This window comes from Lynx rufus, unplaced genomic scaffold (assembly GCF_022079265.1).
Source record: "Lynx rufus isolate CCGP_SWC_20201006 ecotype Redwood Valley unplaced genomic scaffold, mLynRuf1.p SCAF_21, whole genome shotgun sequence".
Taxonomy (NCBI): Eukaryota; Metazoa; Chordata; class Mammalia; order Carnivora; family Felidae; genus Lynx; species Lynx rufus.
The window spans coordinates 24,492,241-24,517,287 of record NW_025814836.1 but is presented as its reverse complement, the minus strand read 5'-3'; the positions used below and the strand labels follow the sequence as shown (position 1 = coordinate 24,517,287).

Genomic DNA, 25,047 nt, shown 5'->3' with positions numbered 1-25,047 from the left:
GCTCAGGTCATGATCTCTCAGTTCATGAGTTCAAGCCCGGCATTGGGCTGTGTGCTGACAGCTCAGAGCCTGGAGCCTGCTTCGGATTCTGTGTCTCCCTCGCTCTCTGTCCCTCCCCCACTCAGGTGCTCGCTCACTCGCTCTCTCTCTCCCCAAAATAAGTCAACATTTAAAATTAAAAAAAAAATAAAATAGAATGTTTTGTGATGGATATTTTTATATAGAAATATTTTTGCCCCTGTATTTGATATTTTCCTTCAGGGTCCTGATGAGGATTATTAGCTTAAAGAGTGTGAACATTTTTGAGGCTCCTGATCGACATCGTGCAGTTTGCTGTGCAGAAAGCGGGGCTGGTGTACATTCAAACCCACAGCATGTGAGAGTACTGACTTCTCTGTACCCTTCCCCAGCCTTGGGTCTCGTTCTTATAGTTCTAAATATTTGCCTACTGGGAAGGCAAAATGGCATCTTATTTGTTCTCTGTGACTCATAAGGATGAGCCATTTCCCAAATGTTTTTGCACAAGCGATTATTTTGTGAATTGTCCTTGCACGCTTATTTATTGAGATCTTAGTTTTTTTTCAATCCATTTACACAACTTGTCTGATAATAATTGCCTGAGACGCTTACCATGATTTTGCCTCTGTTTTAACCGTGAGGAGTCTCGTGTGGGTGAAACCTATTGGCATTTCTTTATTTCTGGTCTCCTTTAAGCTGAGAAAGCCTCCTTCCTGGAGAAAGCAAACCTCTCTTTGCAGATGGTTCAAAGTAAAACCACGGCTGAGCTGCTCAGATGATTTTTTTTTTTTTTTTAATTGTGAATGAGTCGAGCCCAATCTAGTGACCAATTGCTGGGATGGCCTTCTCAGAAACAGGGTTTCCTCCTCTTTCTGTGTTCTAGGACCCAGGACACCCACTAGGAGGCGCGCGCGCGAGGAACTCTGTGGGTGCAGAGGCGCGATGGACGGGGAGGCCGGGGGGGCGCCCGAGGTGCACAGGTCCCCGGCTCCCAGGGACTTCCACTTCTGTCCCACGGATCTGTATGACTCCGAAGGCCGGCTGCGGCCCTTCCCAGAAGAACACACGCGGACGGGAAGACAAGTGCCCGCCGAAATGACCAGCGAGCCCGGGGGGGCGGCCCCAGGTAAGGCCCAGAGCGACCTGGAGGAGGAGGTGCAGGAGCTTGTGGATTTGTACGCGCTTGGAGGTGGTGGCGAGTGGGGCGCGGAGCTCGTGGATGGAAGCGCGCCGCGCGTGGAGGTCTCGGAACCCCGGCTGCACCTGTCCTCGGCGGGGGCGCAGAGGGACTGGCGGCTGGGCGCCGAGGCCGAGGACCCGGGCTGCTTGGGCTGGGGCGCGGCCGGCCGGGACCTGCGGGAAGCCTACAGGTACGCGCACGGCCGGGCCAGCGAGGAGTACGAGTGCTACGTCATCCCCGAGGAGGAGGACGAGGACGAAGCCGCCCTGGTCTTCTGTGTCACTTGCAAAGCCCCAGTAAGGGCGTGCGAGGTTTCGGATGCGCACGGAGAGCATGAGGTGACCCCCCTCAGCAAGGCCCTGGAAAGCGCCAAGGTAAACGGGACTCCTTAGTTCCCCTGACAGTGCGTTTGTGTCTCAAGTAGGCGGGCGGGGAATGAATTTAAAGCGCCTCCTACGGAAGAGAGCAAAGAGCATTAATGTCTCCTTGGGATCCTCTGTTTGCTAGGACGAAATTCACAAAAACATGTTCAAACTGGAAAAGCAGATTATCGAGATGGAGAATTTTGCAAATCACTTGGAGGAGGTTTTCATCACCGTGGAGGTAAGAGCAGGCGCCGTGACGCCCTCAGACACACGTGGCTTCCGCCACGGCTGGGTCAGCAGCTGTGACTGGTGTGGGTTAGAGAACTGCCCGCTTCTCGCCCTTTCCCCTGCCCTCCCAGGGGACCTTGGGCATCTACCTGGTGGAAACTACCTGTCCTCATCCCCCGCTGAACCGGGAGCTCTCCTGGGGAGGCAGGGTCTCCTCTGTCTTTCTATCCTCAGTCCTGCTGCGAGGGTGGGGCTCCCGCGTGGCCCAGCCTTGACGAGGCATTGCAAGACACCCGCCCTTCCTGATTATTTTCCCCAGCTGTTATGTTTCTCGTAAGATTAATACGCTTCTGTGCCTGTCACCAAACCCGTCACAGTCCCCTGGGTGTACCGAGTAGCATGTCGTACACTGCTGTGATGCCTGCACTCAGCCTCCCCGTCCAGATGAGGCTAAGGACCAGGACTTTGCACCTGCCTTCTCTGCCTGTGGGTGCTCTACCTCTATTAATACAGCCTCGGACTGTATCTCCGGGAACACCTCGTATGAATTAGCTAAGCCCCAGGCCCCTGTCCCGGGAAGCTGGAACTTCTTCATCCCCAGTCTTACGAGGGAGGACTTTGCACTAATCCCATCTGCAGGGCACAGGGACGGAACGAGGGACAGAGGTACAGCCACCCGGACAAAACTCTTTACGCTCTCTCTGCCCGCTCATCTCAGGTCAAAGTACCCTCACCCTCGGTGAGGACTCTGATTTTCCCTTTTACACCAGCACTGGGGAGTCCCCCACTGCTTTTCCTTCTCTGCTGCCATTCTGAGCAAGTCTTGGACACGTAGAAGATGTTCAGCAAATACTCCCTGAGTCATCGAGAGAGCCTCTGCTTTGGAAATGTCTCCGTTACCTGGAGAGGGTGACATCAGTCACAACCCACGAAGCTTTCCCAGGCTTCGAATCTAAGAGGACCAGTAGTCGACAGGATTTAATTAACATTATTCATCCCCTGTGCCCCTGGATTAAGTACTGTCGCATGTCTCCCTCTGCCTTCCTACGTTTTCTCATCTATTAGGCGGGACCATCTGGCCACGGCCCCCACTCCCCTCCCCCCTCCCCTTCCCCCTTCACCTTTCTCTTAGTTGATGTGAGGATCTGTGTGATCCTGGCGTTTGTAGGATGCAGGCATCAGGAGGTGGAGGTGAGTGTCGTGAGATGCTGGGGGCTCAGGAGGGAAGGCTAGGTAGGGCTTGCCCAGGACAGACATTTCCGTGGATGTCTGCAGTCCAGGGATACGGTGGCAGGTTGACTCATCTCTGACCATCTTCCTGGGAGGTGGCCACGACGGAGGTGGCGTGGGGTTGGGGACGGGGTGGGGGGAGGGGAGGGAGGATTGCAAAGTGTTGCCAGGAGTGAAGGCAGTGCTTCTCGTTAAGGTTATCCCAGGGGCTCGGGTGCCTGGGTGGCTCAGTTGGTTAAGCATCTGACTCTTGATCTCAGCTCAGGTCTTGATCTCAGGGTTGTGAGTTCAAAGCCCTGTGTTGGGCTCTGCGTTGGGCTCCATGGCTGGGTGTGAAGCCCACTTTAAAAAAAAAAAAAAAAAAAGATTATCCCAGGGGCTCTAGCCATAGACCCCTGGTCCCAGCTCCCGCTGTACCCACCCCAGCATCCTGGCAAGCGATGATAAGAAAAGGGTGGGGTGACTAAAACATCTCTGGGTAGGTATATTTTCATGCCTCAAATGACTCTGTAGTCGACACACCACATTCGCTAAAATAACGGCTGAGGTCAACCGTCTTGCAGGAGAACTTTGGAAGACAGGAACAAAATTTTGAGTCACATTTCAATGAGATTTTGGAAACACTTGCTCAAAAATATGAAGAAAAAATACAAGCTCTCGGAGAGAAAAAGAAAGCGAAGTTGGAAGCCTTGTATGGACAACTGGTCAGCTGTGGGGAAAACCTGGATACCTGTAAGGAACTCATGGAAACCATAGAGGAGATGTGTCACGAAGAGAAGGTCGACTTCATAAAGGTCAGTCAGTCATGAGGTGAAATGAGATCATGACCCGAAGTGACAGTATGGCGGGGGTAGGTTAGATTGTCCCCTCTCTGTCGGAGGTGTTGCAGTTGACCTCTGTGGATCAACATCCATTTTGTTCCCGGATGAGGTGGTCACCCGTGTCTCTGTGCGCTCCGCCATGAGTGGCCGAGCAGACTCACGCACGGCTGACCCCTTCCCTCCACCATTACTCAGACAACACCAGCCTTCGTTCCTCTGTCCCAGAGACCTGTCCCCTCGCCAGGGAGCTGAGCAACATCAGCGCTCTGAGAGTTTTCTGGTCACCTCAGATGGCCTCTTAGAGCCCTGCGGAGGAGGCAATCCAGGCTAAAAAGGCACCTCCAACTCTCCAGTTACCAGGGCACCAATTTTAAATCTTTGTAAAGTCAAACATGCAAAAAAAAAAAATTCATTTCTTAATTTTCTTGAAATCCAATTAAATCTGACCTCAAGGCCCCATGCTGCCGGGATGTGGGAATTTCAATCTCAGTCAGAGCTGAGGTCCTCTTTCTTCACAATGTCCCACAGGAATATGGCGCAGTTGTGGTGTCCAGGATGTGAGGGAGGGGCCTTCAGCCTCTGGAGCTGCCCCGTTGCCAAATATGGCTTCCACACTGACCCCGCCCATAGTGGTCCCTCAAAGCCCAACAGCGCTTCCTTCCTGCCGTGCTTCGGGCAAGGGACCCGTGACAAGCTGGAAAGCAAGTGTGCAGACACCATTAGAGCCTTCAATACTCAGACCTTTTGAACCACTGGTCCCACAACATCGCTGTATCCCAGAGACATAACCCCGAATGTGGAGAAAGTGATAACGTGTGAGAATGTTCTTCTCACTGTTATTTGTGATGATGAAAAATTAGAAACAACCAGAATGTCCCTCAACAGAGGAATGGTTAAGTAAATGATGGAACTTCCATTCCGTGAACGGTTCTGCACTCTTTCAAACTGGTGGGCCGAAAGACCATTTGTGACGCGGGGGTGCTTCCATAACGTCCCCGGGGGGACGCAGTCGTCCGGAAGAGACCCACGGGCAGCCTGAGAGTGGTTTTGTTAGTGGGGGATATGGCTGTTACTTTTTTTCCCCCTAATTTCCAAGTTTTAAAATGTGCTTATATCACTATATAGTTTGAAAAATAAATTTATTTTCGAAGTCAACTGAGTATTTTCTCCTTCCCCTCCTCCTTTTTAGGATGCTGTGGCTATGGCTGACAGGTAATGCTTTCGTTCTGACGCACATCTTCTTTCCCGTCTCTTGCTCCTCTAGATACAGATAGACTCAGCTCCCCTTGGGAAGATGCTCCCAGTTACAGTTTTCATGTCTGCCCCCGCGACCCAACAGCGCTGGCTTCGGGGGGACCATGGTCACTAGGACCCGCTACTACCAAATCTCAGACGGCCCAGCCAGCAAGTCTGTGGCCAGGTCACCCCGTGAGCCCCTCCTTTCACCAGGAGGAGCCAGGGTCCAGTGCCTCCCCCATCCCCGAGCTGTGCCAGGACCCAGACTGTGTACTGCAGAAAGCACACACGTTGTAGAGTCAGACAGGAGTTCAAATCCCGTTACCCCCATGACCCTGGGCAAGTCCAACCAGTCTAGGACTCACCTTCCTTATCTACAGACAGGGATAGTTTTACGGGAATTAAACGAGACAGTGTCTGTAAAGCCACGTGAACATTGAAGCTTGATGACATAAGGGGTAAGAGGCAAAAGACAGACCTGGTTTCAGAGTCCGCCCCTGCCACCTACAAACCCTAAGACTGCCAGGAAGCAGGTGCAAGAAAACTCATAGCCCCAGTCTACCGTCAGCGGGTTGAGTACGCTCGGCCCCATGGAGAAGAAACCCCAGAGTCTGTGCGTGTCGGGGCCTGGGGCGGCGGGGGGATGGCAGCTTCCGGGTCAGCACCGGAGAGGTCTTCCAGAGGGTGGAGATCTGGAGCTGTTAGGCACTTGCCCCCCAAATGGCCCACCCCTACCCCTCCCCTCTAAGGCACAAACCAATTCCTCCATCCCCACTGGGGACCCCCTGGGTCAGTCACCAAAGCAGATGGCAGCCAGCAGCCAGCAGCATGTCAAAGAAATAAAACTTCAGCAAAGAAGCCCTTCGCGTTTATTACCGGTGACCCAGCCCTGTAGACACACACCCTAAGGAGCACGTCCCTTCATTCTTGTGAGCATGGCTTTTTATACCAACAGACTGGGAAAATTCTTGAATACAGAAACAGACGTGGAAATCTCTGCGCAGCCTGACTTTGAAGACCAGACCTTGGACTTCTCTGATGTGGAGCAGCTAATGGGCTCCATTAACACCATCCCAGGTGCATATTTCGCCTGTGTGCATACTTCATAGAAAGTTCCAGGTCCCTGAGCTTTGAGTTAGAAATTTTGATGGCTAAAAAAAACCCCATAAATATTTAGAAACAGGTTTTTTCTTTTCTTTTCTTTTCTTTTCTTTTCTTTTCTTTCTTTCTTTCTTTTTTTTTTTTTTTTTTTTTTCTCTAATCTCATGTCTTCATAGCTTGCAATGGTGAGAACAGAGGTGGAGACCCCTCCCGCCGGGGGGGAAGTGCCCACCCTCACTTTCCAGGGAGCCAACATCTGGCGCTGGGCAACCTTGAAACATTTTTTATTCATAGCCTGCCCAGATTCATAAACCCCTGTTCTCCTGCCTGAGTTACTCCTGGCAAGTAGCCTGAGTACTTATTTACTTAGCACAGTGGCTAAGAGATGAGCTTTGGGATCCTATGGAGCTGGTAAGAATCCCAGCCCTTCCACTTCCTAGCTGTGTGACTCTGGACAACTTACCTAACTTCTCTGAGTCTTGGTTTCCTTGTCCACATAATGCCTCATGGGGATATGGTGGGAATTGCACGAGGCAATGCATGCAGAGCACGTCACATGGTACAGGTAGCTCTTAAAATATTGTGGGGGCGCCTCAGTGGCTCAGTCAGTTAAGCATCCAGGTCACTTGGTTTCAGGTCAGGTCATGCGTGATCTTGTGGTTCATGAGTTCAAGCCCCGTGTTGGGCTCTGTGCTGACAGTGCGGAGCCTGCTTGGGATTCCCTCTCTCCCTCTCTCTCTGCCCCTGCCCTGCTCACTCTCTCTCTCTCAAAATAAACTAATAAACTTGAAAAATATTCTTGTGATTGCTTATTTTTTTTAAATGTATTAATTTTTTAAGTTTATATATTTATTTTGAGGGAGAGAGAGAGAGCGCGCGCTCAAGCAGGGGAGGAGCAGAGAGAGAAGGAGAGAAAGAATCCCAAGGAGGCCCCACACTATCAGTGCAGAGCCTGATGCTGGGCTCAAACTCACAAACTGTGAGCTCATGACCTGAGCTGAAATCAAGAGCCCAATGTTCAACCGACTGAGCCACCCAGGTGCCCCTACTGTGATTACTTATTTCTAAGAATAATACTGGAATTCAGCTTTTTTTTTGTTGACTGCTCACCATTTCCTCATCAACACATTGTAAAAATGTTGTACGTATCATTTTAGATTTTTCCTTTATACAGATTTTTTTGAAATAGGGAATTTATTCTGTTTTGTAACTTGCTTTTTAATCAAAATTTTGATTAATATTTCTTGTACTGTAAATCCTTCTGTAACATCATTTTAATGGGTATATACCTTAGTTTGTTTACTTGATTCTCAACTGGACTGGCTGCTGGGATGTTTCTAGGTTTTTCACCACTAGAAACCACACTGTAATGGATGTCCTCAATTAGAAACCTTGGAGGCCACTCTTAGACTCATGATTCACAGAGTGATCTCACTGAACTTCGATGTCCATTGGATGACCCTTCCCCTTCTAAGGGGTGGTGCTGCCCAGATAACTAGGCCCAGGTATTTGGAAGGAAAGGCATGATCACCCAAGTCAGTGCTTGAGAGATGCTTACACTTCTCTTCACCGCCCCCCCCACCCCAGGTCCAGGTCTTGTGCAGACCATCACCTGGAGCCTCCCGGTGGGCTGCCAAGCCCAGGGCCACCCCTCTTCTCACCGCAGCTCCCACCCTTCTTGCTACGGGGCTGTCCCTTGAGGGTATAGACGGGCACCCTCTGTACATCCTGGATTTCGTCATTAGGTTCTTTCTCTTCCTCCTCTCCTTTGTCCCGTTAGGACCTTCCAGGTCCTGGCCAGAGAGGAAAGGCTGAGCTGCAGCTAGGAAACACCTTCCAAGTTTAGTTGTGCTCTTTCTTACCTGGACGGAGCAATGTCAAAATCGGAAGCCAAGGTTGTTCCGTAAAGTCTGGGTTGCGGGCAGGCGCTGCCGCGGGAGAAGAGTCCGTAGAGGAGAGACAAGGAGGGTTTCTCGGTTGTGTGTGAGTCTGGGGAGGCTGAAGTATTAACCTACAGAGAATAAAGGAATTAACTCGGGGTGCCTGGGTGGCTCAGTCAGTTAAGCCTCAGACTTCGGCTCAGGTCATGATCTCACAGTTCGTGAGTTTGAGTCCTGCATTGGGCTCTGCGCTGACAGCTCAGAGCCTGGAGCCTGCTTCGGATTCTGTGTGTGTGTGTGTGTGTGTGTGTGTGTGTCTGCCCTTCCCCCACTCACACTCTGTCTCACTCACTCTCTCTCTCTCTCTCGAAAATAAATAAACATTAAAAAAACTTGAAAAAAAAAAGAATTAACTCAGTAGGTGGATTCTCAAGATGGTTCTCAAGAGCACATTTGGCCCAACCCAGTCTTCTCCCCTTATAATGAAGACATGGTTGGTGGACGGTTCCACCAGTGAAAGCAGAGCGAGCTTTCCCCGTGAAGCTTCTTCTCTCCTTTGTTCCCTCCGGGGCCTGTGGGCGGCACTGCTGTGGTCCCGGCTGCCTCATCTCTCCGGAAGGCATGGAAGGGGTCAGAGGACCCAAGCCTATAGCAGGTCTTGCACACGCCCCCCAGCCCGAGTCCCTATCACTGACCCCTCCTCCCCCAGCTTGCGTGGGTTTGTCAAAGCAGGAATGGACATGCTGGTTGTCACCTGCAGTCTGGCCATTAGGAGGTGTGGCCTTCCTGACCTTGTCCAGTCTGGGCAAAGCCCACGGATGCCTCGGGGGACCAGGAGTCCTACAACAGGGGCCGCTGCATCCCACACCTCTCCTGGAGGCTCCTCACTCGGTTTTGGTTTTCTCCCTTCTCCTCGTTCCAGCTCCTTCTGCTCCAGTGATAAACCCACAGGCCCCCAACTCGGCCACGGGCTCCTCTGTCCGCGTGTGCTGGAGTTTGTACTCTGACGACACGGTGGAGAGCTATCTGCTGTCCTACCGGCCGGTGCAGGACGGCTCGCCTGGGAAGGACCAAGCAGGTGAGACTCTGCCAAGATCACACGCACGCTCTGGAACGGCTAAGGGCCCTCAGAGGCCAGGGAGCAGTTCCGATTGCTTTCCCAGTAATCGGGAGGGCAGAGGTGGGATGAATCTACATATTCAGCTCCTTGGAGCTGTCGTGATCTGGGAACTACCTGGAACATGGGATGCAGGCAAGTGAGCACGGCAGAGAGGCAAGATGGGGCCTCATTGGGGAGGGCCACAAAGCCAGGCTAAGGTGCCTGGAGTGTAGATATAGCCCTCAGGCCAGAGTTGTCCATGGGATGAGTCCCTGGCGGCACTGTGTGCAGGAAGGGTGGGGACGCCCCTCCTTGAGGAGGCCTGGCTGAGCTGTCTGGATACTCGTGGGCTGGGCACGTGAGGGCAGGCTGGGCCTTCTCAGAGCAACCTCGTGTCGGGAGAAACGGGAGGGTTAACCTGCAGACCGCCGTGAGGGGTGATGGGGCCTCTGCAGCCTGAAAGGGCTACAGCTGATCAGACCCACATGCTCAAGTCGAGCAAGCTCCTGGGAATGTCCCCGAGCCTCCAGCGTGGGCAGCTCTGGGCCCATCCCCTTCCCAGAGAAATGGAGCTGGCTGGTGTGGGGCCAGGGCTGGGGGCAGCTGCCTCCCCCCTCCCCACATGATAGATAAGCCATTCGCCTGTTGGGAAGAGAGGGCCTTGGGGATTTCCACTTCATGCAGAAGGAGACTGAGACCCAGAGAGAAATGAGCTGTCCATGGGGACACAGCGGGTGATGGATGGCAGAGCAGGACAGGAGGCAGGTGTGCATGCTCCCTGCACGGAGCTCACTGCTGCACCAGCCTGGGCAGGGGGAGGGTCTGTGTGCTGAAGGTAAGGGCGGATTTTCTGTGCAGGGACCAAGAAGGAAGGGAAATGCTTGAGAAAAGTCAGAGTAAGTTTAAGTGATGCTGAGGGAGGTTGTAACAAGGTGAGCAGATGATGAGGGTTATCTGAACAAAGACTAAAGGGGGCACCACGGGGAAGGAGGAAGATTGTAAAAGGGAGGTCAAGGGGGTGCCCGGGTGGCTCAGTCGGTTGAGTGTCCGGCTCCTGATTTCGGCTCAGGTCATGATCCCAGGGTTGTGGGATCGAGACCTGTGTCAGACTCTGCACTGAGCGTGGAGCCTGCCTGGGATTCTCTCTCTCCCTCTACCCCCCTTCCCTGCTTGTGTGCTCTCTTGCTCTCTCTCTCTCAAAATTAAAAAAAAAATTATGAAAATAAAAAAATAAGTAAAAGGTTGGTCAGGGTCCAAGAAGCCAGGTCTGATTAACCACAGTCCGTGTCATGAATCAGCCCTGTTGGCACTCTCTGCAGACACACAGAAGAAGCCATTGCGTTTGGGCTGTGTCATGACACTCTATGAAGATTTTTTTTAATGTTTATTTATTTATTTTGAGAGACAGAATATGAGCAGGGGAGGGGCAGAGGGAGAGAAGGAGAGAGAGATTCTGAAGCAGGTTCCAAATTGTTAGTACAGAGCCCGACCTGGGGCTTGAACTCACGAACTGTGAGATCATGACCGGAGCCAAAATCAAGAGTTGGACTAACCAACTGAGCCACCCAGGTGCCCCTCTATGAAGATCTTTTAAATGGACCCCTTTGTGATAAAGGAACTGATATCACAGGGTGGGTTAGTGAGTTATCACTGCCTTTCAAGAGTCTGACGAGGTTTAGAGGTGTATCAGTTAGGTGTTGCTGGGTAACAACACCCTATCCTGCCCTACTCTGCACGCATATACGTGACTTATTGGCTTAAAATGACAAACATTTATTATTTCTTATAATTCTGTGAGTTGTCTGGACATTCTTCTGGTCCGGGCCAGCTTGGCTACATAGAGCTGGATGGTGTGGGATGGCCTCACTTACAGATGTGGGGATACGGCAGGGAAGGCTGGGGCCTCTGTCTACTGGGTCTCATTGTCCAGGACCCTGGCTCGGGCTTGTTCACATGAAAGTGGAAGGTGTTCCCAGCAGCAAGAAGACAAGCCCCTGTGCACTAGCATTTCCCAGGCCTCTGCTGGCATCATGTTTGCTGCTGTCTCATTGGCTGAAGCAAGTCACGTGGCTCAGCCCGTCAATGACGGGAAAAATGAACCTCTTGAAGGAGTAGTAAGTCATACCGCAGAGGACGCATACAGGGATGGGAGGAATTTATGGCCAGTGTTGTGATCTACTACAGGGAGATTCGACACAACTAACTCGGAGCCACTTGGCCTATTTTTAGGGTTGAATTCTTGTCTTTTTGTTTGTTTGTTTGTTTTTCAGAGTTTACAATGACTGTCAAAGAAACATATTGCTCAGTGAGAAATCTTGTGCCAAACACCCAGTATGAATTTTGGGTCACAGCTCAGAACAGGGCCGGCCGCAGCCCCGCCAGTGAGCGTGCAATGTACATGACAGGTAACGGGGGCCACAGGAGTCACGGCTTTCGAGGTGTGGCAGGACACTTGATTTCATGTGGAAGGGCAGGAGTAGCTGTCCGTTTTTCTCTGTTAGTACACCAAACCAGTGTTCCTAGGATGGAAGGGACGTTTGCTCAGAGTTGGTCTCAAAATGCCCAAAATTACTGCTCACGATCGTAGCATCATTTAACCCTTCAGCCGCCTTCTGCTCCAGGAACGTCTGAAAGGCGTTCCCGGCGTCTTAGTCCGTGTGGGCGGCCATGACAGAACACCATAGACCCAGTGGCTTATCAATGACAGAAATTTAACTCTCACTGTTCTGGAAGCTGAAAGGGGCCTCCTTTTAAGCTGCCAGCATATTCAGCGCCTGATGTGAAGCCTTCCGGGTCCGTAGACATCTGGCTTGGTTTCGGCTCTGTCCTCACACAACAGAAAGAGGCCCAGGGCTCTTTGGGTTCTCTTTGACGAGAGACGCCCTCCTCTTCATCTCCCAAAGACCCCACCTTCCGCCACTTTGGGGAACAGGCTTCAACACACGAATTCTGGGGGTGGAGGGATGCAAATACTCAGTCTCTTGCACCTGGTTTCCTTTTTACGGCACCGAATGTCTTCTGTGGGCAGACAGTGGTCGTGCTCGGTTGGCTGTGCTCTGGACAGACTGGCTGGATAGGAGCAGAATGGTCATTCCTTCCCCCCTTTGTCCCACACCTAGCCCCCTCCCCTCCCGTTATAAAAAGCAAAGAGATACGGAGCTGCGAAGAGGCTGCACTGATCTGCTGGGAGTCTGGGAACCTGAATCCCGTGGACTCGTACACGGTGGAGCTGACCCAGGCGGAAAGTCCTGAAGCCTCGGGAGTAACTGAGTAAGTCATAGTCATGGGGCGGGGCGGGGGGGGGGGGGTGGCGCATGACACCTGACACAGTGACACAGCGCAGGAAATGCACGGGGTCTGGAGAGAAGGTCAGTGTTTGGAACCTTAATTTCGGGTGCTTGGTTTTCATGAGAAGTTTCTTGAACACGGTCACTGAAGGTGCGTGAGGCGTGAGTAAATGGTTTAAACCTCAGGTTTGCTTTTCTAGTCCAGCGAAGGTTTACCGCTCATTCATTCAACAAGTGTTGTGGGCCTGGACCTGGGCCCGGGCTCTGGGAGACTAGGCAGGCAAATTCCCTTCCCTACGGAGCTGACCGTCGAGCAGGGCAAATAGAAAACAAGAAGACAAACAAATACATAAAATGCAAGGTGCTGTGAAGGAGAAAGAAATGTAAGAAGGAGGCTGGGGTGGAAGTAGGGACCTCCGTGGATGGAGTGAACTTTTCAAATGAGACCCGGATGGGTAGGAAGGACTGAGCTCTGAGGACAGTGGGTCAGCGGCGTGGCCCCGGGGCGGGAGTGAGGCAAGACCCAGGCAGTCCGGGAGCAGCCCCCACGTCCAGGGGCTGCCCAGAGGCGGAGCACAGAGGGCGCCCGCCTGGTTCTGGAGAAATGGAGGAGGCGGGCTTGGCGTCACCTGTCAGGGAGGACAGACTCCTCTGTGCTCAGGGCTGGGCTTGGAGCCTGGCCGTCTATCCCACGCACCCTCTGTTCCAGGTAGAATCCACGTGTCCACGGCCACATCAGGGCCGACCGTGGTTATTTACTCCCACGACACTCAGGAGTGGGGCAGGGGAGTCCAGTGGTTCTGGCCACCCGATGATCCATATTTCCTTTGCGCTTTGTGCTGATGCTTCAGGAGCGCCTGACACCTGGGACCATAATGATGGGGGTCACCGGGAGGCTGGTCAGTGACGTGGGGTAGCACCTGCTCTCCAGATCTAATCATCTTGAAGAGGAGAAAATTCCTTCCCAGACCGTACCCCTCTCCTGCTTCTCTAGCTCATGCCACACCGGCTTCCCCTCCCTGTCTGGCTGCAGCCACACCGGTCGGGTTTAGTTCCTCCTGCTTCCCGTGTTCCTTCCTGCCCCGGGCTGCTTCTGTGTAGGAGACTCCTGTCCCTGCTTCATCCGGTTACTTGCAAGTCATTCTTGAGAGCTCAGCTCCAAACTCACGTCTCCGGCATCATCCACTCTGCGGGGTGCCTCTCTACCCATCTGGACCATGAGATCTATGAGGGCAGAGACTACATTTAGTTCTCCCCAGAGTCTCCCTCTCCAGTGTCTGGAACCTAAGGGGCTTGGTTAATGTTCATTGGACGGATGCGTGAAAAGCGCCCCTCTGGCCTGGAGCTGCAGCCTTCGGGATCACCTGGACACCCAGGCTCGTGTAATGGGGGTGTTGCATCCGTAAACGGGCGTCACCCCAAAAGCTTCTCCCTTCCCCTGGACTGAAAGGGCTTTAGCAGTTGCAGGAACAGACAGTGGCAATTACAGGCTTGTACTCGCGTGTGGTAGAATTTCAATAAATTAGGTTCCCAGTGGGCTTCTGCGCTGCCCTTCCAGCTCTTCTAGAGATGTCTGTTCATAAACACAGGCCGAGGTACCTGCTGCGGGCTCAGCGCTGGGCTGAGGCAGGCGGTACTCAGCCGCTGCCCTCGGAGAGGTTCTCAACCGTCAGACAGCTGGGGGCAGAGCGGGAGACAGACGCCGAGCATGGTGCCGGGTGCCGGGGACACCAGGGTGGGGAGCCCCGAGGCCGGAGGGCCACAGACACGAGGAGTAACGAGGGAACGAGGAAAGTGGGCCTGCGGGAGGAAACCCACCGGCCGTGCCGCTGTGGGTGAGAGGCTGGGGGTGCGAGGGTGAGTTTAACATCCCAGCTCTGGAAGGGAGGCCCGGTGCCGGGGCCTGGCTGCCCGGCCCCACCCCTCGTGACTGTGGCTCCGTTTCTTTGCCCAGGTCGGTCGTGGGCATCCCGACCCGCGAGGCCTTGGTGCAGCTGCAGCCCAGGCAGCGCTATACCATCTACGTGCGAGCCCTCAGCGTGGGGGGCCCCAGTGCAAGGAGCGACCCCGTGACCGTCTGCACCACAGGTGTGTGCCCGGGCCACACGCTCCCCGAGACCTCAGGGAGCCACTCTGCGGCAGACCAGCACTGCATGACTTCTCTGGAAAATGGGCCAAGTCAGGCCGGGGAGGGGCTCAGGGGAGATCGGGGCCCTGTGGTCCCATTTTACAGACAGGGGGACTGAAGGCCCAAGCCAGATAGCAGTCTGGCGGCAGAGCGAGAATCAGAACTTAGGGTTTTTCTCCGCTCCCTCAGGCAGACCAGAGGCTTGTCGCCCTGGACCTGGGTGGCCCAGACGCCTCGTGGCTCACACAGGCTGCACGCCACCCTCGGGATGATGTCTTTATGAAATTCCCAGGAGGGGTTGTTGGCTTTGCTCATCCCCGTTTCTGCTATCAGCCCAAGCGTCTCCCACCCACAGGCCCGGTCTGGCCCTGGCGGGCGCCCGCATCCCTAGGTCCGGCCCCTTTCCCTTGTCCCTCGCCGTCATCCGTACAACGGTCACGCATCCTGTCCAGACCCTGCATGAGCAGAGACGTCACCGGAAGCTTTGCATGCACCCACTTTCCTGGCACTGCTTCGCTGTGGGTGCGCGCTTTGTCACAGCACACCGGGGCCGGTGACCCCGCCCCCACCTCACAGCCAGTCCAGCTCAGGCCGGCTGACGGGTGGAGGGCAGGTAGGACACAGAGGCAGGGAGTCTGAGCCCAGGCTCTGGGGACAACGTATTCTTAAGTGGGGTCGTTTACTGAGGGACACTGTGTCACTTTGTCCTCGTTTCCAATGCCAGGAGCAGAGGTGTGTGATTAATTCCCACCGTGTTCCGTCCACACAGATGGGAAAGACAGGTTGGGTGGCCACCACAGGTCCCAGAGGGTGGGGGCTAGTGCTGGGATTAGGACTCAGCTTTTTCTTTCATATTGAGCCAGGGCCTGCCTTTAGTTGGCTGGCACTCCTCATTTTCTGTGCTCACCTGGTGTTTTGAAATGTTAAATTCCGGCAGTTTCAGTCAAAAACCAACAACAACAACAAAAAAAAACAGAGCTAAAGGTACAGCCAGCTCTTGATTATTCAGTCATCTCGGAATTAGTTTGTTCATATAATTTTTTGAAGAGTGTATTTATGAAGGGGCGCCTGGGTGGCTCAGTTGGTGGAGTCTGTCTGACTCTTGGTTTCGGCTCAGGATGGAGTCCCGCGTCGGGCTGTGCACGGAGCACGGAACCTGCTTGGGTCTCTCTCTCTCTCTCTCCCCCTCTGCCACTCTCCCCCCTTGCATGCTCGTTCTCTCTCCCTCCAAAATAAATCAAATGGAAGAAAAGAGTGTATATATGAAATACTTAAATGAACACAAATCAGCAAAAATCATTATATTTTCAAAAATGATCCTCGGTGGGAACTGGCGAGGGCCCACGTGTTGCATCAGTTAGGTGGTGGGAACCTGCCTGCCCCCTTGCCAGTCAGCGCAGACAGCGAATGAAATTTCTGGCAGCATCAAACTGTGACAATAATTGTGAACAGCTTGATGGCGAAGCTTGAACCCAGGTGTGAGACAAGATAAGTGACAGAATAGGAACTCGAGAAAAAAGCACTTGGCTAGGACACAGTAATGAGAATGAGTTATTATGTTCTTAATTAATGGATTTTTTTACTAATTTTTTTTTTTTTTTTTTTTTTTTTTTACTGAATAACTTTGTATTCAATCTATTCTGTACCACTGTTGGATGAGATTTATTTTAAATGATTTGGGGATGGCTGCAACATCCTTCCCTCTCCCCCGCCCCACTGCCCTCATTGAAATGTTGAATTCCACTTCCCTTTGTCAGATTGGTCCTTAAGAATCTCAATAACTATTTCCCTTGGCAGGTGGGTTAGAAATTCTTGTCTGTGTGCAGGCACTTATAGCCTCCCAGCTAAGAGCAAAGCCTGTGGAATCAGAGAGTTTTGGGGGTTCAAATGTTAGTTCTGTCATTGCCAGTTGATTTTTTTTAAGTTCGTTTATTTATTTTTTTTTATTTTTTTTTAACATTTATTTATTTTTGAGACAGAGAGAGACAGAGCATGAACAGGGGAGGGGCAGAGAGAGAGGAAGACACAGAATCTGAAACAGGCTCCAGGCTCTGAGCTGTCAGCACAAAGCCCGATGCGGGGCTCGAACTCACAGACCGTGAGATCATGACCTGAGCTGAAGTCGGACGCTTAACCGACTGAGCCACCCAGGTGCCCCACATTTATTTATTTTGAGAGAGAGAGAGAGTAGGAGGGGCAGAGGGAGGGAGTCACAGTATCCCATACAGGCTCTTTGCCGTCAGCACAGAGCCCGATGCAGGGCTCGAACTCATGAACCGTGGGTTCATTACCTGAGCCGAGATCAGGACTGCACCACCCAGGTGCCTTGCCAGGTGATTTTTTTTTTAACCACCTGGTGCGTCAGTTTTCTCCTCTCCAGATGGAAATAAGAACGCGTTTCTGAGGGTAATTGCGAGGCTTGAACGAGGGAAGACTTGCAAACCGCTAGCTGGGGGCGAGGGACAGTGGCTCCCAGTGCATGCTCGCTGCCACCATCATTAGTGGCAGGAGGGGTAGGACTTTGCGAGGCCCCGGGCTTCCGGCTGGCGCCGGGGTGGAGAAGGCAGGGGGACTGGCGGGGCTCCTCGTGTGTTCTGTCCGCACAGGCAGCTTCTTCCACCTGAACCAGCACACCTGCCATCCCGGGCTGACCATTTCTGAAGATGGGTTTACGGTCGTGCGGAGCGAAAGGAAAACCCCAGCAAAGGAGCCGCTCCCTGGCAACACCCGGTTTACCAGGTACTTGGGCAGCCACTCGCTAGAACATTCCGCGGACCCCCTCTAAGACACGTTGTTGCTCAGATAAAAAGTGGGTTATGACAGACGTTGCCTTGAAGAGGTCCCAGAAATGGATGAGAGGCTGGGGTGGGGGGGGGGGGCGTGGGGAGAGGAGGCGGTGGGGGCCGAGGGGAGGCTGGGGAGCTGGAGTCGGGGGAAGAGTCTGGCTGGTGTGGACGGAAGATACCTGTTGTGGCTTCTGAAGTCGGGTCCCCCGCCGCTGGAGGAGTCAGCCCCTGAAGCCACGATGAGGGGCACACTGACAGGCGTCGGCAGAACGGAAACAAGGCTGTAGGTCTCCCAGTGCTTGGCCCGGCGCTCCTCTCCTACACGGTGAAGCCCTGTTTAAAAACCCCTGATGAAAACCGGTGGGGTTAGCCTGTGCGGAGTCGGTGGGGGGTGGTGCTAGTGCATGACCTGAGGGAGGGGTGGCCCCCGCAAAGGCGTGTGCGCCATCTGTCTAGAAATGTAGCTATTTCCAGACCTTGGTGCTCAATCCACATTGAAACGATTTATTTGTGCCTCACTTCTTTCCAAAGACTTAAAGACTTAAAATAAGGCTCAGATATACACTGCTGAACTAGAAAAGTCAAAGCAATGGGAGAAAAAGAACACAGATAGGTTAACTCCAAGAGCGCATTCCATTTCCGGGATTACAGGTGGCTCTCAGCTTCCTGGTCTGGTCAGGACAAGAAGAGTTCTCGGTCGGTTGGTTTTCGAGTCAGAAGGATCTTCTAAGGAGAAAAAGGGGCTCTCCAACGGGGCTGCAAGGGCCATGGATAGAAACTTCATCCAGGGGCGCCTGGGTGGCTCAGTCTGTTAAACATCTGACTTCAACTCGGGTCATGATCTCACGGTTCGTGGGTTTGAGCCCCGCATCGGGCTCTGTGCTAACAGCTCAGAGCCTGCAGCCTGCTTCGGATTCTGTGTCCCTCTCTCTCTCTGCCCCTCCCTTGCTCAAACTCGCTCGCTCTCTCTCAAAAATAAGCATTAAAAAAAAAAAAAAGCTGAAAGAAAGGAAGAGAAGAAAGAAACTGCATCAGCCTCCCTGCCGGGGTCCGAGACTATCCCAGAGCTGGCTCTCCCTCTGACATTGGCTCCCTGCCGGCCTTTTTACTGTGTGTGTGTGTGTGTGTGTGTGTGTGTGTGTGTAGCACCTACTATATGTAAGTGTTAGCATGCAGTAGCCCAAGTGCGCAGGGTACAGTGGAAAGCAACTTGATCCTTTCCCACCTCTGCCCATTCTACCCAGGGTTGCAGGGCATGGAGAGGGACATGGAGAGATAAAGGCCTTACCTGTGTTTAAAAAAAAAAAAAAAATTCAACTGAGTAGAGTTTAAAGATCTTATGGCTTTATTCCAGGAGTTATGAGCCGGGCATCATCCAGTCTAACAGGTAGACGGGAGCCCTCAGGAGCTGTACAAGATGAAAGACGCTTATGGGCCAAGTTACAGTAGGCAAGGAAGCACGCGATTGTGGCGAGGTTCCTTTCCTGCAGGGGACAGCAGGGTCTGCGAGGCACATCACCTCACTGGTGCTCGTCAGGCGATTCCTGGTTGGTTTAAGATCCCATTTCTGGGAGAGTCGAACTGTAACGGAGGTGTCTCGGTTTGGAGATATGGGGCTTAGCGTGACAGGCTCCATTTGGGGGCCTGTTGTCCTGTTTTTAGCCTGGGGGTACCTGACTGGTGCCAGTGTGAGGTGGGAAGCTGACTCTCTCTCCCCGGCAGTTCCCAGGTGAGCGCCTCACAACCCGTCCACCTCCGCACCCAGTGCTATGGTTCTCGCTCTTTCCGCCGAGCCCTCCTGGGCCCTCACAGGCAGCTCTCTTGGACAGGATCCCCCCACAAACAACGCAGAGGCAGCTTTCCTGCAGTGGGTTCCGTTCACACCCGGTCCTCTGAAGGCACACACCTCTGACCAGGCCACTGCTACCTCACCGTGCGTGTGGACGCTCTCTGGGCAGACGCAGCCTCGAGCGTCTTCAGCCTCGGCCGCTTGGTGTTGCACTAAAAGTTACAAAATGAGTTTTTGGTCCCGCAGAGGTGGTCCAGCACGTCACCTGGAAATGTGGGAGAACTCACCACCTGTTGTTCTGTTCTTGGCTCTTTGGGGTCCAGCCAAGTTAGTCCCATTTCAATATCCTGTCACCAGTATATCCATTGTCCCGTGAGGACCATACTGTGCCCTGGAGGTAAAGAGAGGAAGACAGCGTCCCTGCCCACCTGACTCAGACCAGGCAAGTGGGGGAGATGCATGTGTCAAAAACACACCTGTGAAAGATTCGGTAGCAGTATGGCCAAGGCATCGTAGGAGCCCCCAGGAAGAAGGCTTCCTGGGGAAGCAAGGGCTTGAAGGATAAAAGGGAGTTCTCCAGGCCGACCAGGCAGATTAAGTGCCTCATACGTGTACAAACGGCGGAAGCCAGGGAGACCACGTGTTTGGAGAACTGCTATCGGTTAGCCTGTCTGTGGTGTAGGGTCCATAATGGGAAGAAGGGGAAGACGAGGCAGGAAAGATGGAAAAGTTCTAGGGCAAAACAAGTTTGGATCTTATCCTTGGAGGGGTGGGAATTTTTGGAGGATTCAAGTAGGGGAGGTGACCCGATCAGATTTACATTCAGAAGGATCACACTGGAGGGTCAAGTGTGAGCTGGGGAGGAGGGGGAGAGGCAGGTGGGGAGCCAGGAGACCAGAGAGGAGGCTGTGGACGCCTTGAGTAAATCAGCAACACACAAAACTAACAAGGAGACAGGCCGACTGGTTAAGGGGCGAGCAGGGGAGGGACGGGTCAGGGACTGTAATTTATGGCGTGTTTACCAAGTGCTAGACATCTTCCAAGTGTTTGACATGGATTAGCTCATTGAATCATCACGACAGCCTGTGACATCCATATCATTATCAGTCCAATTTGACAGATGAGACCATTGAGGCACAGAGAAGTAAAGTAATTTGCCCAAAGGCACACTGCTGTTAAGGGCCGAAGTCAGATTTAAGCTAGAAGCTGAGCGTGTAACCACTACATTATCCTTGGGTTACTGTTTTCTGCCTTGGGTTACTGGGTAGATCATGAATCTATTAACCAAAATGGAGAAAACACGGGGAGTAAGTACTCCTTCCCACCACAGGCAAAACACAAAGTTTGGTCGGCGGTGGGAAGGGTAGGAATGTGGTAAGTTCCGTTGGGGACATTCCGAATGAGAGACAGCAGGTGGGTGGAGATGTGGGTCCGAGCTGAGAGTAGAGACGGCTTCGTTTTACAAAAGAGGCGTATTTTCTGCGCAGTCTCCTTCCCAGAGCTTTGCTTGGCCTCTAGAACTTGGGGTTTGAGAGTAGAGATCTCGTGTTAATAACAGCTAAACAAATCTGCCCCGGGGCTTGGCGGGGGGTGGGCACTCAGTTTGGCTAATGCAGAAGTTTCCTGCAGGAGGTGGACTGTTCGTTTCGGAGATACTGATGTGGTCTGGTTTCCCACGAGAACCTTCCTCTGAAGAATGCTGTATTGTTGTAAAACAAAACACAACTGTGACCTTTGAGAGTGTATTTGTTTCCAGTGGCTTCTTGGAGGTCGATTTTGATCATTGGTGAGGGATTTGCTATTTGCTGTTCTCAGGTTTGCTTCTGAGATCCAGATCCTCGTCTTCTGCCTGTAGCCACCCTGCAGATAGGCGTCACCTCAAAGCCCCCCATGCTAGTGTAGTATCAGCAGCGCTGGCCGGTTCCTGAACTTCAAGTACACGGCTCCCTTGACTGTGCTGAGTTTCTGTGAAGTTTCAGTCCCTTTTGTTTGTTTTAATGTTTATTTTTGAAAGACAGACAGAGCGTGAGCAGGGGAGGGGTAGAGAGAGGGTGGGGGGAGACACAGATCCGAAGCAGGCTCCAGGCTCCGAGCTGTCAGCACAGAGCCTGACGCGGGGCTTGAACCCACAAACCGCGAGATCATGACCTGAGCCGAAGTCAGATGCTCCACCCACTGAGTCACCCAGGCACCCGGAGTCCCTTTCTTTTTTTATGAGCAAGTGAACCAAATCTTTATTTTTGTTACCAAAAAAAAAAAAAAGAGCCCAATCATTTACAAATGTCAATAGAGCCTTTTGTAACTCGCTCCCATTACCGGCAGGGTAAGAACCCTCCCACAAACTTCGGCATCTGTCAGGTGAGCCGAGGGCGAGCCGCTTCTCAAAGGAGGTGTTCGGAACACCGTTGGGCCGACCCCCACGGCTGTTCCCGTCCCCCCCCCCCCCCCCCCCGCACGGCCAGGCTCGGGTCGCCCCCGGTGACGCACGCTTCCACTTTCTGAACCCAGGTGTGTTGCCGTCATGGGGAATCTCATTCCAATCCGAGGGCGCCATTACTGGGAGGTGGAGGTGGACGAGAGGTCCCACTACACAGTGGGTGTGGCCTTTGAAGATGTCCCTAAACAAGAGGACCTGGGAGCAAACTGCCTGTCTTGGTGCATGAGGCACAGACTTGCATCATCACGGTAAAGTAGAATCTGGATGCCTGATACTAAAATTGGCCTTGAAAGAAGAGAGCACGAGGTTTCACTAGCAATAATGAAGGCCTAGAGTAGGTTTCATAAAATATTCTAAGATACCTCAGGGCTCTTTTCCAGCCCTTTCCCCTAAAGTCCAAACGAGACGAGAAAAGAGCAGCTTTGGGTGCTTTTCTTTCAGACAGAAATAGCTACAATTCACGGAGAGCTTATTCCGTGCCAAGCGCTGCTCCCATGTCCTGTCCTGTTTACTTCTCACAATTATATCACCCGTTTTAAAAATCAGCTATGCCTCCCAGCAGTCGGATAATCCGTCCGACGTGGATTTTTGGAGCTTGGAATCCAATCCAGGCAGTCTGTCTCCAGAGACAGCATTCTTAAGCACTAAGTGATTGGCTTTCATTCACGCTCAACGTGTGTTATTAAATGGTTACAGTTTGATCTGAAGCCCCAATTCCATCTTTGCAAGTAGGCAGTGGCTTAGTAGTCATGGCTCATTCTGTTTTGCTTCTGCTGCCAAGCGCTCTGTCCTCTACGCGTGGATCAGTTCTAGAAAGCTGGGAAAACCTGATGAGGTGCAGTCCCGTGGACATATTCAGACTTGGGAAGCCACTGTTACAACCTCCCTTCACCTCAAAAATTACAAAAATTCACACCGTCTCCCCAGCATCTCTTGTACCACGGGGCCTCTGACCCTTTTTGGCTTGCTGTATCTTATGCATGTTTGATCCTGCGTTCTCTGCCGGTGAACCTCCATCGTGGTTAAACACTACCCGTCATGCCCCCGCATACGTGGGAAGACGCCCCCTGTAAGGTACTTGGACTAGAATGGACTCTACTAATCCTCAGACCCAGTCTGAGAAACACAGGAAATAGTAGGCACTGAGCCGAATAGTTTATTTGGAGATTCTGCCCGAAGTGTAATAAGGCTAAAAATCAAAGTATCCTCTCCTAGAGAGGTAAGAACGAAGGGCAGAGAACGGGGAGGATAAAGGAAGGGGAGTCTGTGTACAGTGGGAGGGTTGGGAGGTCAGAAGACAGAAGAGGATGGAAACATGAGACAGCGTGAAAAAGGATGGGCAAAAAGCCAGGCACTAGGCCTGGCCGCTTCTGTGGCCCCACCTTGGAAAGACAGAGGACAGACAGAGTTACAGACAGAGGACAGACAGGATACGGAAGGTATCCTAGCTGACTTGCAGTTTTTGCTTTCGTCTGGTGCTGTAGTGGGAAGAAGGTGGAGGGCAGGGCCTTCCTGGCTCCTGGCTTCTGGCGGCTGCTTAGCTAAGGAAAGGAGCTGAGGGGAAGATGAGGCGAGCAGGGCCGGAGCCAGGCTGGCTCTCTCTGACACCGAGACCGTATTCCAAGTGCTCCTCCCAGGCGTGTGGCCCAGCTTGCTGGCACCGTGCTCTGCAGACGTCTGTAGGTAGCAGGGGTAGGAAGTTCCCGTGGCTGCTTCGGGTTCCAGCACCCAGGCTACAGAGCACGGGGAGAGGGTGCTGGGCTAGGCTGCGGGGGCGGTGACGGCCCTGGCTGGCCCTGCTGAGTCGGAAGGTCTAAGGATCATGCCTGAGTACCTGTGCACAGGTTATACCAAGAGGCACATTTTATTACATGAAAGATCGTGGGGCTCCCCGGTTCAAACATCCTTATTACGAAGGCTTTATACATTTGAACCTTAAAATCCCAAGTTTTAAAACACCAATTTCTATACAAACTTTGATGCAGTAAGAGTGTATGTAAGTCTCTTAGGTGAAGAAATTGATCAAAAACAAACGGTGTTTAAAAAGAGAGGTCTCTTAGGACAAATTTTAGAAAAGAGATAGATATGTTGGGAAATGAACCGTTACTTTGGTAGTCAATTAATTAAAAAAAAAACACGATCACAGCATTATTTGAAAACTAATACGAAATGTTCTGTAAATAGCCCATCTACAGAACTTCTGAAGCTGTGTCCTATCAACATTTAATTTCTAGGCATAAGTATGAGTTCCTGCACAACGGGACGACTCCAGATATAAGAATAACTGTCTCCCCGAGGAAGATCGGCATTCTGCTAGACTATGAAAATTCAAAATTGTCATTTTTCAATGCGGACATTTCTCAGCATCTGTACACGTTTAGTTGTCAGCTTCACCAATTTGTGCATCCCTGTTTTTCTTTGGAAAAGCCTGGGTGTCTGAAGATACATAATGGCATTTCAATGCCAAAGCACGTCACTTTCTACTAGACCATTCTGATGCCAGCTCCCTCTCTTCTGTACCCACCCCTCTCAGCCGGCCACCCCTCAGCTGGTTGAACTTGGCGTTCAAGCACAGGTTTCTAGCCCTGCGCACTGCCGCCTGTAAGATGTTAGGTTAGTCATTACCAGGCGCGGCTGTAAAACGAGGGCTCAGACAAAATGAACTCCAGGCCTTTCAGGTGGTCAAACTGTATCGGTCTGTTTGTTTATATGCAAAGTATCTGAAAGTCCAAGGCCTACTGAGCGTGGGGGCAGGGGCAAGGGAGGGAAGAGATACATAAGTACTAGTGGCCGCGGCACACCCGGGACATCTCGCGAGTCAGCCGGGAACAGACTCCAGAAGGCAAGAGGCTGTCCACAGAGAACCAGGGAAGCCACGCGCCTTCTGTTTTCCCGGGAGTTAATGGCACTGTGATGCGGTTTCTGGCACTGAGCACGCTGTCACACCTGTTCCCCTCGTTCACAGAACTTACCCCACTCAAACTTTGAAATGACCTCTACCGTGCGCCCTTCCATGAAGGCAGGGACGGTGTCTGTCCTGTTCATCATTCGGTCCCTAAGGACTAACGTGTAACAAACGGTACACACCAAATATTGAATAAATTAGTATCTTCCTCATCCAACCACCGTTGTCGGGCTCTCCGTGCGAGGGATGGTGGGGCTCTTTCCAAACTACAGCAAAGGACGTACGGCAGGGAGATGGAGAACACCTGGAGGGGAGGCAGTCTGAAGGAACAGAAGGGCACCTGCGGCTTGATGGCAAGACTGGGCAAAATGGAACGCTCTACTACGCACTTCACGTCCCGCAGCGGCCTACACATAAACGTGGCACTTTCAGCGCATCGGGAGAGGGAGCGGGGGCTAAAGCGGGAAAAAACAGAGAACGTTAGTCACAACCGATTCTAGGAACTGTCCTGTCACGTGGAGAGAACCAGACTGGAAATCAAAAGACCGAGGTTTGAT

At 52.4% G+C, this 25,047-nt stretch overlaps 1 protein-coding gene across 2 annotated transcripts; it reads left to right on the top strand.

The window, feature by feature from the left end:
- Positions 1 to 945: 945 nt before the first annotated feature.
- Positions 946 to 24,108, top strand: FSD2 (fibronectin type III and SPRY domain containing 2). Of its 2 annotated transcripts, XM_047086651.1 has the most exons (12): positions 946 to 1,572; positions 1,706 to 1,801; positions 3,585 to 3,815; positions 5,032 to 5,054; positions 6,034 to 6,155; positions 8,982 to 9,137; positions 11,429 to 11,563; positions 12,278 to 12,428; positions 14,400 to 14,533; positions 17,180 to 17,312; positions 21,657 to 21,833; positions 23,820 to 24,108. In XM_047086651.1, the coding sequence occupies exons 1-12, from the start codon at positions 961 to 963 to the stop codon at positions 24,070 to 24,072; spliced, it is 2,223 nt and encodes a 740-aa protein (XP_046942607.1). In that variant the 5' UTR covers positions 946 to 960; the 3' UTR covers positions 24,073 to 24,108. The 2 variants fall into 2 exon arrangements, with proteins under 2 accessions (XP_046942607.1, XP_046942606.1); XM_047086650.1 differs by lacking the exon at positions 11,429 to 11,563 and having other exon boundaries at positions 961 to 1,572.
- Positions 24,109 to 25,047: the final 939 nt, after the last annotated feature.

Coding starts and splice junctions, on each gene's coding strand:
- FSD2 (XM_047086651.1), top strand. CDS start 961: ATGGACGGGGAGGCCGGGGGGGCGCCCGAGGTGCACAGGTCCCCGGCT. Junction 14,534..17,179: donor CGTGACCGTCTGCACCACAG/GTGTGTGCCCGG, acceptor CTGTCCGCACAG/GCAGCTTCTTCCACCTGAAC. Junction 17,313..21,656: donor GGCAACACCCGGTTTACCAG/GTACTTGGGCAG, acceptor TTCTGAACCCAG/GTGTGTTGCCGTCATGGGGA.